This window comes from Sceloporus occidentalis, unplaced genomic scaffold (assembly GCF_023333645.1).
Source record: "Sceloporus occidentalis isolate IW3139 unplaced genomic scaffold, rSceOcc1.0.p SCAF_2, whole genome shotgun sequence".
NCBI classification, from domain to species: Eukaryota; Metazoa; Chordata; class Lepidosauria; order Squamata; family Phrynosomatidae; genus Sceloporus; species Sceloporus occidentalis.
This window is the reverse complement of record NW_028316982.1, coordinates 227,604,990-227,618,410: the sequence shown is the minus strand read 5'-3', so window position 1 is coordinate 227,618,410 and position 13,421 is coordinate 227,604,990. Positions and strand designations below refer to the sequence as shown.

Below are 13,421 nucleotides of genomic sequence, written 5' to 3'. Positions count from 1 at the left end.
CCATTATACAGCACTGCCTCTTCTATAGTGGCTCTATAGATATGGATATCAGTCTCACTTAGGCCAGGAATTCTTTGTGTCACCTTGGACACATTGCTATCTTTTTGCCTCCATTCCTCTATTAGAGTAACACTTGCCTACAAAGTTCTTTGGAGGATTCCTTCCCCAAGAAAACCCTATGAAATTCACAAGATTACCATAAATTGACAGGTGACATGAAGACATATACACACACATTCATATCCTAATTGCTACAGAACACATGAATAAGTAACCAATATTGACAGTTTAATTTATTACTATGGTAAAAAAAAGTTCCAGAAAAAACTGACAGAACTACATGTATTTTGCACTCTAAATCTTCTAGTCATTCAAATGAAACAACATCATAGGGATTAATGAACAAAGCAGAAGTGATCTGATTAGAAAGCCATAGAAGACTAAGCCATAGAAATTCAGTTATCAACTAAGGACTTCAGGAAAATATGCTTATAAATTGGCATTTTGTCAATTCCTTTCAAGTACTGCATCCCACAACATGGTAATAGCTGAAGTACATTGAAAATATATTAAGATGTATTACGGTAATGTTTAAAGTTGACTTGAAATTACCGTGCTAACGTGAATACAGCAAATATAGAAGAAAACGACTCCTTACCTTATTCATGTCAAATGTTTCAAAGACTTGCTCAACATATTTATTGGCTTCTGGACTGAGCCCCTGTAGACCCAACACTGATTTAAATTCATGTAGACAAAGCTGTCCAGATGGACATTCCCTCATAAACTTTGTATACCAGTGGTGGATCTCCATAGCATTAATGTCATCTGCTGACCCGCCGGCACCCATGATGATCAACATTCCAAATATCCTTTTTTCTCCAGTATATTTTCATCCAAATGATTGATTTGTCCAGTGGTAATGGTTTTGCTTGCAAGCACCATTCAAACGCTACCTTGCCATATAAAGAAAGAGCTATCATAAACCTCTTTACAGATCACTGCAGAAATAGGCTATGTATATATAGCTTCCTAGCAAGATTACCTTCCGGGCAGAGTTTAAATGCAGAAAGGTTTTATCAGTGGGTGGCAGTCTTCTCTCAGCCTGTACAAAACAGAAAGATGCCTCTGGATGTTAGTTATGGCACCGTATTGTACAGCAATATCAACTTTTTTGGGGTGGTGGTGGATGTTGCTTAGTTGAGTTTTGAATAGCTGTGGCAGTTTTTGAACCTGGTTTCATTTAGAAGTGAGACTTTTGAAAAGAAGTGTAAAGGACTGTCTCAGTAATGGCTGTATGTGAAATCTCTTATCCCAAAATGCTTACTACTTCTTTTGGTGCCACACAAAGTCTCTTGGAGGTCTCCCATTTATTTTTATTTTTTTTGGGGGGGGGTAATTGAAACTAATTTGATGGCAAGTAACGTATTGAAACCTAGATATATTTGTGTGTTTTCCAGACTGTGACCACATTCTGGAAGAATTTATTCCTGACGTTTTGCCTGCATCTGTGGCTGGCATCTTCAGAGGCTGGTGGCATGGAATTGTGTGGAGTATTTACACCTGTGGGACACTTGGTTGGGAGGAAGTGGTTAACATGCAAACCACTTCCTCCAACCAAGGATCCCACATGTATATATATACACTACATACTTCCATGCCACCATCCTCTGAAGATGCCAGCCACAGATGCAGGGAAAACGTCAGGAATAAATTCTTCCAGAATGTGGCCACGTAGCCCAGAAAGCCCACAAAAAACTATGGATGCCAGCTGTAAAAGCCTTTGACTTCAATATTGGAATGTTTTACAGACAACAAAATCATTAGGACCTATGTTTTTATCAATTGGTAGACTTTGATTCTTGAAAGTCTAAGCCCTGGCCAAGGAACCCCTTTTCTTTGAAGAGATGATAGGGGGTGGGTGGGAATCTGTTGGGGTCCACACTGGTCGATGGGGCAATATCTGTTTTTAAAGCATGTTTGCTTTCCTGACTAAGGAAGGAAAGTGGCTACTTTCTTCTCAGATGCTCACAATAAATTTGTTGAATAAAATTTAACATTTAGATCAGGATTGAGCAACTGTGATGGGTTCCACTCCAAGGACTACAAGTACTGCCAATCCCCAGCCCCATAACTGAAGTACTTCAGGTTTTGAAAATGTGTTGTTTTTTTACAAAATGTTAAACAGCCTATTTTAAAGAGTGAAAGTTTATTCTCTTTAGCCCAAAAAAGGGCAGAGATACAGAGTGAATGAGTGAATTTGAGACTGTGCATGTTGTGATTCAGAAAAACCTTGTGGGCCACACTTTATCCAGCCCTGCTTAAAGCTGCAAGCTTGAAGGCTGAGTTGATCTGTGCAAAAAGAGCACATTCAGTGACTAAGGTTAGACCAGCTATTTTCCTTTTCATTTTGAACAACTGTTAATTTCAGTAACTATTATGCTATTGTATTCAACATGCAATTTTCACAGATAGACTTGGAAAGAATATTTGAAAATATTTGAAAAAATATGTGTATCTTAAGTGGGAAACCCTGAGTAGGACAATCTTGGACTAGCAAAAATCTTTAGTTTTGGTCTTACTCTGTGTTAAATTCACACACGTTGGCTTTGCACAGAAAATAGGACTTTGTACACAGGAAACACATTCAACCCACCTCACACACCCATGTGTGAATTTTGCACAAAATGTCCCAGCAACAGAATTTTCAATGAATATTTCTGCATTTCTGCATACTCTTCAATCTATTCCCACTGCACACTGGGAAGAAAACTGATAAAATTGCTTGTTGCTTCTTTTGAGAAGGAAATTAGTGAAGAATTACATTGCTTCTTACCAAATTTTCATTTTAACCCCATGCAACTATGTACACGTAAATACATTTAGCTTGCATGTATAATATTATAATCTAAAGATATAATTTTAATTTTGCAAAATGTTTATGTTACAACTATTGGCATTAGATTGATATATGGGAATTATGATACATGAGTAACATTAATTAAAAAAATATTATGAAGGATTCTCTATGGTGTGGCCTAGGAGGTCAATGTGGAGAGTGGCACCATGAGTTATGCACCAGGTGATGGCAACCCTAATGACACCACTGGTGTAAAGGAGTCTGAATGCCATTGTCCATTTGTAAACCACAACTGCCATCTTTTTGGACTTGGTAAATAGTTACAGGAATTATAGTCCACCACTTCTGGACAGTCAAAAGATTCACACACTTGACTTTAACATTCCCTTTGGAGGAATGCCTACAACTCTTTGAAGTTCCAATGCCAAGCAAAAGTAGACACTGTGGCCCTGTGAAGAGGACTGATCTTTGGGTGATGCTGTACTGGATTTTTTACAAGTAGTTTTAATGCTGTTATACATAACTGACTGGGATTAAATCTGCAATGGTTACATTTAATTTTCCTGTTCTGTTGCCTTGTAATACCTTTTCAGGCAAAAGATAGGCTACCAATAGTCAAACAAATTCAGTTAAGAAACTGAGAAATACAAAAACATAGGCACTATTACCTGCCCTCTTCTTTGTGAGATGTTTACAACGCTCAAGCAGCATACTTGAAAATTTTGTACCCATCCCTTCTATGCTCCTCTGAATAGCATGATGAAATACATATGTACATACGTATGCCCCCAAACTATCTATGCATGATAGAAAACAAATATAGTTGTCCTTCACATTTCAGTAGACTTCAGTATACCTCAATAGACTTTAAAAAGGAGACTGAGGTGAAATATTTTCCTCAAATTAAGCATCAAGCATAATTCCCTCTTATGTTTTCGCTGTAGGAAGCAGAGTTGTTAAAAAAGGGAAAGATGCCTTTCTTTGCTGCTTGACCTCGAAATCCTTTTGAAAAAAGCACTCCATCATGCAAGCTGTGTGGTTTTAATAGACTGTAAGCCTATAAAAGCTATTTAACACAGATGAATATCCTCAAGAACTGTGGAAGTAAGCAGGTGAAATAAACAGCAATTACAATTTGTATTTGGTATCATTGAGATGATGAGATTTTTCCAGAGATGGCGGATGATTGTGCAACAGCATTAGATATTGTATTTAAAATCAGTTCTATAAATAGCTAATATGGTGCTGAGATAAAAGAATAACATTCTAGAGATTGAGAAGTGGAGAAAACTTTAGGAAATTAGAAGAAATTGTAGATTTCAGCAGTAGTTCCAATTCAAGGTTAGTAATGCTGCAAAGTGTGCCATTTCAGTCTGCTGAAGCCATGGTACTGGCTTCCTGAACACCATGGCTTTAAAAAATGTGAACGGTCATTGGTTGTTTGTTCTCCCTACCTTCTCCCACACTAATTATTTCCTTTCCCTTCTTGTCAGTCTGATTAAACGTTGATATCTGCACTCATGTTCACACAAGCTTTCATCTTCCCCAGGTTTTGCAAACTTATTTTAAACCCAGGGTTTTAGACTCTGGTTCAGTTGGAAAGCCCATTTATAATCAAACATAGTTAGAGGTGTTTCAGACATAACCACAATTTAAAAAAATATTGTTATAATGAACAAGGGAAGGAATAGGGAATGTGTTCTAGAGAAAGCAGGATCCTAAAGTTGGATCCAAACTTTTTTTAAAAACCCGATTTGCAAGGAGCCAATATTATCTGTCTGAAACTCTTAAGAACTCTAGGTGGTCGATGTGGATGATAGTGAGCTAAATACATCAGTGAGCTGACTTGTGAAAAGCAGCTTACAAAAGAGCTTCCACTGTTTCTAAAACAATTTTTTAAAAAATGATTTTTTAAAAGTGACTGACTGAACTATGAAAAATGGTCTGTACTAAAAAGCAAGTGAGCAAGCAAAAGTAAAGCAAAAACAAAAGCATGCACCTCTATTGAAACATGAGACAATGGCGAGAAAATGAATTGGCATCTCAGTTGAAATTATTTCCTCTGGCATGCCAAAGTCACAGTGAATCTGTTACTCAGCATAGTGGGGAAATTTGAGTTCTTAGTTATGATGTCTTACCCTAAATGTTCATGGTGACACAGTTTACCTTGCAATTCTAAAATAATACTGCAGCTAACCCTCCACAGATTGTTGGTTTAGTATATGCGAATTAGATCTCTATGGCCAAAAAGCACAACAAGTGAGCAGCTGGTGGGCAAGTGTCCCTCTCCTGATGCAACAACTTGCATCTGAGGAAGTAGATCAAGTCTATAAAAGCACATGCTTTTATTGCTGTTGTTTTTTTGCAGTTAATCTCAAAGGTGCTGCAAAATCCCTTTGCTTACTGATATTCCAGACTAACATGGCTATGTCTCTGAATTATTTTCCTTTATTAGGCAAGGCAATCTCTACAAACAGTTAACTTAAAATGAAAAACTTAGTTTTTATATTGCTACAAGTTTAACACATTATAATAAATAAGGACTGCATCCACACTGGAGAAATAACCTGGTTTGGCACTGCTTTAACTCTTTCTGGCTCAAGGCTATGGAATTCTGGGAGTTGGAGTTTGTTATGGGTCCCAGAGCGGAAACTCCCAGAATTCCATAGCCTTGAGCTAGGGCAGTTAAAGCGGTGCCAAACTGGGCTATTTCTCCAGTGTGGATGCAGCCAAGGTCCATTTTTTCCAACAAAACAGTTACTACTTTTAAAAAGCCTCAATTTCAACATGTTTGTAATTCCACAAGAGCCTGTTTACAAGAGCACAGGCATCATTTTGATTACCCCCCTCCTCCACTACATCCATACACATCAGTGGACTGCAGTGAAATTCAAGGATTTTGCAAGGCAGTAATGTAGATGAAAGTAAAAATGCAAAAACCAAAATGTATCTGAGAATGTTCCAGTTATCCATATTTCTTCTCCAAGCATCCTTTAACATGTAAACTTTCTGCAGGATACTTCTGTTATTTATTTATTTATTTATACATAGAGTGTTAAAAGTTTTTCTCAGTATCTTCATCCTGTAAGACAGAGACACTTGTTTCACTGGTGTTGACTTTTCCAGTAGCAACTGTACAGTGATTTTCAGAGTTCAGATTCTCTTCTAGGAAGCTATCAATGTCTTCCAGCTTATTTATAAGAAGATGCTGAAAAAGAAGGCAACAAAAAGACATTATTACAATGTAACTAGATTTTTAGGTCCAAACTCCACATCATAGGCAACTGTATATAATATGACCACATGAGCATTGTTAGAAGATGCATACTGGGAGAAACATACACACTGCAAACTACATGGGATGGGAGGAACATTCATTGAGGATATTATTTGCTATTTAACGTTTTTAATTTGTTGCCTGTTTTATTGAACCCTTTTCTGTATTGTTATATATTATTTATATGCATTATGCTATTATTTCTTAGATTGTACGCCATGGGCAGGTTTACTCTTATCTATTTTACTGTTTGTATGTACAGCGCTGTGCAAATCTACAGCACTATATAAATAAAGCATAATAATAATAATAATGATAATGTTATTGTTTATTTATATAGAGCTATCAATGCACATGACACTTTACATGTAAAACAACCATAAACAGTAGTTCTTGTTAATGGAACACAATCTAAAGGAAGGAATAATAAAAATATAAAACTTTACAATACAATTGTGAAACAAATTATCCAGATAAAATACAAAAATATAATATAAAACAAACTGAAACATAAATGTATGCAAAATATACAAGATTATGAAAAAAATTAAACTAACATTCCAAAAGCTTTGGAAAATTTAAAAATAATGAGGAAAGGAACAGTCGGTAAGTAACTCCAGGAGTATGGAAGAGCATGTGAAAAAGGATGAAGCCAAGCCAAGGAAGAGAAAACCTTTGGTTGGTTGGGAAGCCTGGAATTCCTAGAAAACAGATCTCAAGCAGGCTGATGAAAAGAAATAAGGGCTGAAATGTGTGTGCGTGTGTAAGCTAGGCTAGACAGTGAAATCGCAAATACTTTAGACCCTAGTGTCATATAATTTTTCAAATATGTTGGATGGGCAACTTCAGGCATTCTTGGAGTAACAGATTATCTGGAACCATTTCAGTCTAGTTTCAGGTCTCAGTACAGCACTGAAAAAGACTTGCTTATTCTAACTGACAACCTACTCCAGGGGAAAGACAGAAGAAATGCTACCCTGTTGATATTCCTGGATGTCTCAGTGGCCAGCTCTGTGAGATGGGAGTAGGAAGCACCATTCTGCAGTGGTTCCGTTCCTATCTAGAGGGCCAGTTCCAGAGCAGCACTGGGGAATTTGTTCAGCCCCATGCCTATTAAGTTGTGGGATGCCCTGGGATTCCATCTTATCCCCCATGCTGTTCAATATCAAGACAGATATTGGGAGAAGTCATAAAGGGGGGGGGGGGTTGAAATGGGGTGCCATCAATATGCTAATAATGCTCTGCAACATTTCTCCTTGTCACTGGAGTCAGCTGGGATGTGCAGATGCTGGACCACTGCCTGGATGCTGTAATGTGTTGGATGAAGGCCAATAAACTGAAACTGAATCCAATAAGATGGAGTCTTTGTGGACTGGTGGTTCCTGGGTCTGGGTATTGGGCATACAGTCTGTCCTGGATGGGGCTGCACTCCTCCTGAAGGAACAGGTGTGTAGCCTAGGAGTGCTCTTAGATTTATTCTTGTCATTGGAAGTCCAAATACACTCTGTGACATGGAGGGCTTGGTGACAGCTTCAACTGGTGTGCCAGTGATGGTATTTCCTGGACAGAGCTAACATAGCCATAGTAGTCCATGCACTGATAACCTCCCGGTTAGACTACTGTAATGTGCTTTTTGTGGCGCTGAAAAATGCAGCAGATTGACTGTTGACTGGAGTACCATATAGACACCTTACCATGCCAATATTAAAAGCACTGCACCGGCTGCCACTACGTTTTTGATCCAAATTCAAGGTGCTTGTGATGACATTCAAAGCCCTAAAGAGCATAGGACTTCCAAATTTGAAGGAACACTTCTCCCCATGTATGTCTGCCTGGGGATTAAAATATGCTGGGGGAGCGCTCCTCCATTTCCCACCAGTGTGATTAATAAACTTGGTTAAGACATGAAAGAGGACCTTCTCAGCAGTTACATCACAATAGTGGAATACCTTCCCACTGGAGACATGACTGACATCAACACCCATGTCATTTAGGCACCAAGTTAAAACTTGACTGTTCATCAAAGCCTTATTAGCTCATGCCAAATACAGTGTACAAAGTTTTAATTTTTAAAAAAATCTTTAAAAATCTGTTCTTGACATACCATTGCAGTTTAATATGTTTTTAGTTTTACTATTTTAAATTGCATAACTTGTTCTAATGCTTTTTTGAAGCTGCCCTGAGATCTTTTATATAGGGCAGGGTATAAATATGTTAATACATAAACAAGCAAATAAATGAATGAATAACAAATATATCAATAGGATTTCATATTGAAGAAAATTATGTTCTTATTAAGATTAAAAATAAATGCACAAAGCAAACAGTCAAAACAATGCAATCTAGTAAAGCAACTATCAGTATTTTGCAAAAAAGCCTCATAATGACAGAGGAGGATCTGAAGAAACTATGAAGTAACTGGCAAAGTATCAAAACTGTCACTTTAAATGCTAACTGGCTGAGCAGGTATATTGAAAAGCAAGTTTGTCTAACAATGCTGAACTCATTATGATCTGGGTTTAAACTTGGTTTGACTGATAATGTGGCACAGATTTTCGCACTGGGATGTTTACATTCTAAACTCAACTCCATTTCAAAATTTATTATCATAATTCCTTTCTATCAAACGCAGTGGGCTTAAAGGAAAAGTTTATGACATATTTTCCCTACTACTTCCATATGATGCTGATGTCAGTAAAGGGTGTATCTCTCTACAAGCAGGATGTTGCATCTAAAAATCCCATCTTGATCAAATAATAATGGTATTTAACTTAAAAGTATAAAATAATCTTGCCATCTAATTCAGTTCAGTTGTCCTAGGCTTTATATCAAGAAGTTTCAAGATTCAAATGCACAAATTAAAAGTTAACTTGAATTTGTGCCAAGCTATGAATCAGTATACCAGTGTCTACTAATTAGAAATTTGTTTGGTTTTTTTTGGTTATTTAAACATTTGCATTTTAACTGATACATTATTTAAATTACTATTTAAATAAATTTGCATATAAAATACATATTTTATTTGTCTGGAATTTCAAAGGAAGTGTAACATTTATAACTTAGCAAACAAATGTTATTACTTGTGGAATGGAAACTTCCCCACCACCTCCACTCTCTATCAGCGTGCCATGCACAGAACAAAACTGACCTTAACTATACTGTTTCCTTAGCTTCACTAATTAAAACTGATTTCTACTTGGCAATATAATCAGCTGAAACCCTGTTAGATATTCAAATAAATTCTATATTCTCTAATAGAGGAGGATGTGTCAGCAGGGACAGAGAATCCTTCTCCTGCCCCAAAACACTAAAATAGTGGAAACCACTTAATTGAATCTAACATTAAAACAGAGTAATAGCACTTACTGGATTAATTTTCAATAGCAGCTGTGCTACTTTCTTCCGAAGATGCTCAAGTTTTTCTTCTGCAGCCTTTACCTGTCTTTTGCACAGATTAGTCTCTGTTTCAATGCCACGTACAGTTTCAGACTGGAGTTTTTTGGTAAGTTGCTGTTCATATTGCAGAAAATACTGAAATATATATTTACATCCTTGATATTTATTACATAATTTAAATCTTTTACATTCTGTTATTCAATTCCCCCTCTCAAATTAAAAATAGAAGGTGCTATTCTCTTTTTAAAATGTTGTTTAAGCCTTCTCCAAAAGGAGCTCTCTTTTTCTATAGCCAAATAACAGGATGGCCAGAGTTGGCTGCTGTCAGAGGTGAACAAAATGTTACCACCCTGTTCTTCGTATCAAAGCAGATCCATCCTCCTTTCATTTGCTCTTGCTTCCTCTCCTCACTGCCACCTTCCACTGCCTAATGCAGATGCTACAGTGTGCCTAATATTTAGAAAGGCTTACTTTTTGAAACTTAAGAGTATTTTTTGTTGTTTTTATGTGGGGACAGTGAAACTACTGTCTAAACCTTAGGGCCAGGTGGGCGAAGGGGAGGCACAGACTGGTGCTCACACCATTTGCTTTGATACAAAAGGTTCAGTTCCTCACATTACCAGTTAAAGTGGGGATTGAGTAGGGGACACATGGAAGCAATCTCACCACGATTTTCCTAGTAAAAACCGCATTCCTCCCAGTGCTTTTTTCTGGTGAAAATGGGCAGGTTACCTACCTGTAACTGTGTTTCTTCGAGTGGTCATCTGTGAATTCACACAAATGGGTTTATTCTGCGCCTGCGCAGCAATCTCTGGAAACTTCTAGAATCTCTAGGCAGAATGCAATGTATCTTTCTGCAACTTTTTGGCGGTAACTCCGCCCATCCTTATATAAGCCCCCTAGCAGCCCGCTGCTCTCCAGTTCCGAATGAGCCGCAAACAGCGCGGCAACAAGCGTTGGTAATAGCAGGACACTGAGGGGAAGGATGGGCGGGTTTGTGTGAATTCGCAGATGACCACTCGAAGAAACACAGTTACAGGTAGGTAACCTGTCCTCCTTCTTCGTGGTCTCTGCGAATCACACAAATGGGTTTAGACTAGCAAGCTAAAGTCAGTGGAGGAGGGAGCGTCACCTGTTAAATATCAGTTCAATATGATAATCAATCAATAAACAATTTGAAATCAAGAACTGTTGTGTTTATTATACCAAAATAAACTTTAATGAATGGCAGTTGCAGAAAGATACATTGCATTCTGCCTAGAGATTCTAGAAGTTTCCGGAGATTGCTGCGCAGGCGCAGAATAAACCCATTTGTGTGATTCGCAGAGACCACAAAGAAGAAACCATTTTCTCCAATGTTACCTTTGCAGTGTGTGTGTGTCTGAATCTTGGTGGGAAAACAGAACATGAGAGGAAGGGCTTCAAGCCCACATGTACCATTCTTGATGAAGACTAGTTTTCTTCCACTTCAATGTGGCCTTGGTGACTTTCTTTTAAAAACTAGGGCTGATATTCTCAAGAGGTGGGGATAATGCTTTTCAAAACATTTTTGCCACCATCTGCAGCAGAAAGCTCTGCTCCTGAACAGGGACTTACGTGTGTGTGTGTGTGTGTGTGTGAGAGAGAGAGAGAGAGAGAGAGAGAAAGAGAGAGAGCACAGAAACAAGAAAAAATACCCATGTCTCCCACCACAGAAGGACCCACTTAAAAAACAAACGAACAGCAGTAATGGTCATTATAGATGATGGCTTGATGGCTGACACCGCAAATGAGATGTTGGTAGGCACCTTGAACTGAAGAGCAATCCTTGATCATGTTGGTTATTCCCCCTAATGCTAGTTCCATAGGCAAAGGTTATGTGATTATCAAACATTTAACTTCTACACTTTGCTCTAAGGAGAAAGGGATGAAGCAAAAATTCTAAGAACCCTTGCACACTGATGAGAGAGAAATTCTTCAGATCATATGAGGACTTCCAGAGCTCATAGTATTCATCGTTCTCCCCTTTTCATCCTTTTATGGCAAGTCCTGTGGTAAAGGTGGTGTCCAACAGCCCAAGGCTCCCCCACAAACCAGCCTACAACACCTTCTCGCCCCTTTTGATGCTTTACATTTTGTTGTGGTAACACTTCCTATCTTCACTCCTCACACTCTTCTGTGTCCAAGCCTGTTCTAACAGTAACCTCTTGTCCTAAGTACAATGTCAAGTGTGAATTCAATGGCCAGTAGGTTACATCAGAGCCTATTCTAACATGCCACTCAGCAAAGGGAGTGAAAAATTCTGTAACGAGCAAGTATCACTTTATTTGTGTTCACTTAACTTTTGTGCCTTAATAAAAATACTTTGCATTAATAGTATTGAGTATCATGTAATCACAATTCCAGTTAAATCCATTTCGATAGCAGGCTGTAACACAACAAAATATGAAAAGCTATGGGGTGAGATAAATACCTCTATAATGTGTATAGCTACATCCTGCTCCTGAAATTACAAATACTGTATACTGGAATTAGCAACAGCAGTTGCTTATAAGTATCTAAAAGGTAATTTGTACAAATTTAGACATTTTATATGCATTCTGTAATGAAAGAGCATGCTTAAAATACAACAATCAGTGAGAAGAGGTAGCACCAGATTTCCAACAAATCCTGCAACAATTCTTTTTTCTGTATACACCACTAAGAAAAAAAAGCCAACCTTCTTGTGACTCATAGGGTTGCCCTCTCTGCTGTCAAAGCAGCTTCCTTGAGGAAGCAGGAAGTAGGAAAAGGGTTAGCCTAGTCTTCTCTTGCAAAAAGCAATTGAGTGATCTCTTTATGATCATTTGTTTTACTTGTATATAACTTCCGGTATTGCTTTTGCCATTTTGAAATCATATGGAGACTTATTCAATAAAGAATACTTTGATCTAATGGGATCAGGTCAGAAAATATGAGCCATATTAAATAGGTTTTACCTCATCGATGTATAAAGTAACAGCCTTGTTCTTCTCCCAATGTTCATTCAGCTGTTTTTTTTAAATGAAACAATAGGAAGTCTTAGAAAATGCACAGGTGCGAACATCTTTTGCAGTTAAGAGACAAACTATGTTAATTTCATCAGGTGATTCTACTTTTTAGTGATTTTTTTTTAATTGTTAGTATAGCAGGCATATTCCTGACAGGACCATGATCTAGAGCACTGAACCATTTGTCTCCTTCAGGGTCCTGTACCTTTGATCTACATTATCATAAGCAATCCCTTAGTCTGTGCAAACAGTTCCTTTATCCTACTGTATACACAGTGAATTGAGAAATAATAAATAGCCTATGCGTGAATAATCTGAGGACTGAATGACATTACATTAAGTTTACACTGCTCGCAGTTTAAGATTTCAGGTTTTTTTTATTAAAGGTTAAGTATCCCTTATGTGGAATTCCAAAATCTGAAATACTCCGAAAATCCAAAATCCTGAACTCAAGCGAGTTCTGTGTATACAAACTTTATTTCTCACATAAAATTATTTAAAAATATTATGTGTAAAATCGGCTTCAGGCTATGTTTATGAGGTATATAAGAAAGATAAATTATTTTCATGTTTAGATTTGGGTTCCATCTCCAGGATGTCTCATTATATGCATGGACAGGTTGCTCACCTGTAACAGTATTTCTTCGAGTGGTCATCTGCGAATTCACACAAATGGGTTATTCTGCACCTGCGCAGCAATGCTCAGAAACTTCTAGAATCTCTGGGCAAAAGCTAGTTTGCAACTTTCTGCAACTTTTTGGCAGTAGCTTCGCCTATCCCATATATATCCCCTAATGGTCCCGCTCTTTCTCAGTTCAAAGTACGCCATGCAAAATGCGACAGTAAAGATAGCAAAGTAAGCAGGACACTGAGGGGAGGA

The 13,421-nt window shown here is 37.7% G+C and overlaps 2 protein-coding genes across 6 annotated transcripts in view; both read right to left on the bottom strand.

Moving 5' to 3' along the window:
• GUCA1C (guanylate cyclase activator 1C) overlaps nucleotides 1–968 on the bottom strand; it is a 64,059-nt gene extending 63,091 nt beyond the window's left edge. Inside the window, exon 1 of the mRNA XM_089512317.1 lies at nucleotides 659–968. Within this exon, the coding sequence (XP_089368443.1) occupies nucleotides 659–862 (204 nt within the window). The 5' untranslated portion in view covers nucleotides 863–968. The remainder of the gene's footprint in view (nucleotides 1–658) is intronic.
• A 4,307-nt stretch (nucleotides 969–5,275) lies between these two features.
• MORC1 (MORC family CW-type zinc finger 1) overlaps nucleotides 5,276–13,421 on the bottom strand; it is an 80,562-nt gene continuing 72,416 nt past the window's right edge. For 4 of the 5 annotated variants that reach the window (XM_089512312.1, XM_089512313.1, XM_089512314.1 and 1 more), the window contains 3 exons: nucleotides 12,491–12,541; nucleotides 9,504–9,668; nucleotides 5,277–6,068 (listed from right to left, as the gene is read on the bottom strand). In XM_089512312.1, coding sequence (XP_089368438.1) covers nucleotides 5,916–6,068; nucleotides 9,504–9,668; nucleotides 12,491–12,541 — 369 coding nt within the window. In that variant the 3' untranslated portion in view covers nucleotides 5,277–5,915. Of the gene's footprint in view, nucleotides 6,069–9,503; nucleotides 9,669–12,490; nucleotides 12,542–13,421 lie in introns of all 5 variants that reach the window. The other variant, XM_089512315.1, reaches the window with a different exon arrangement.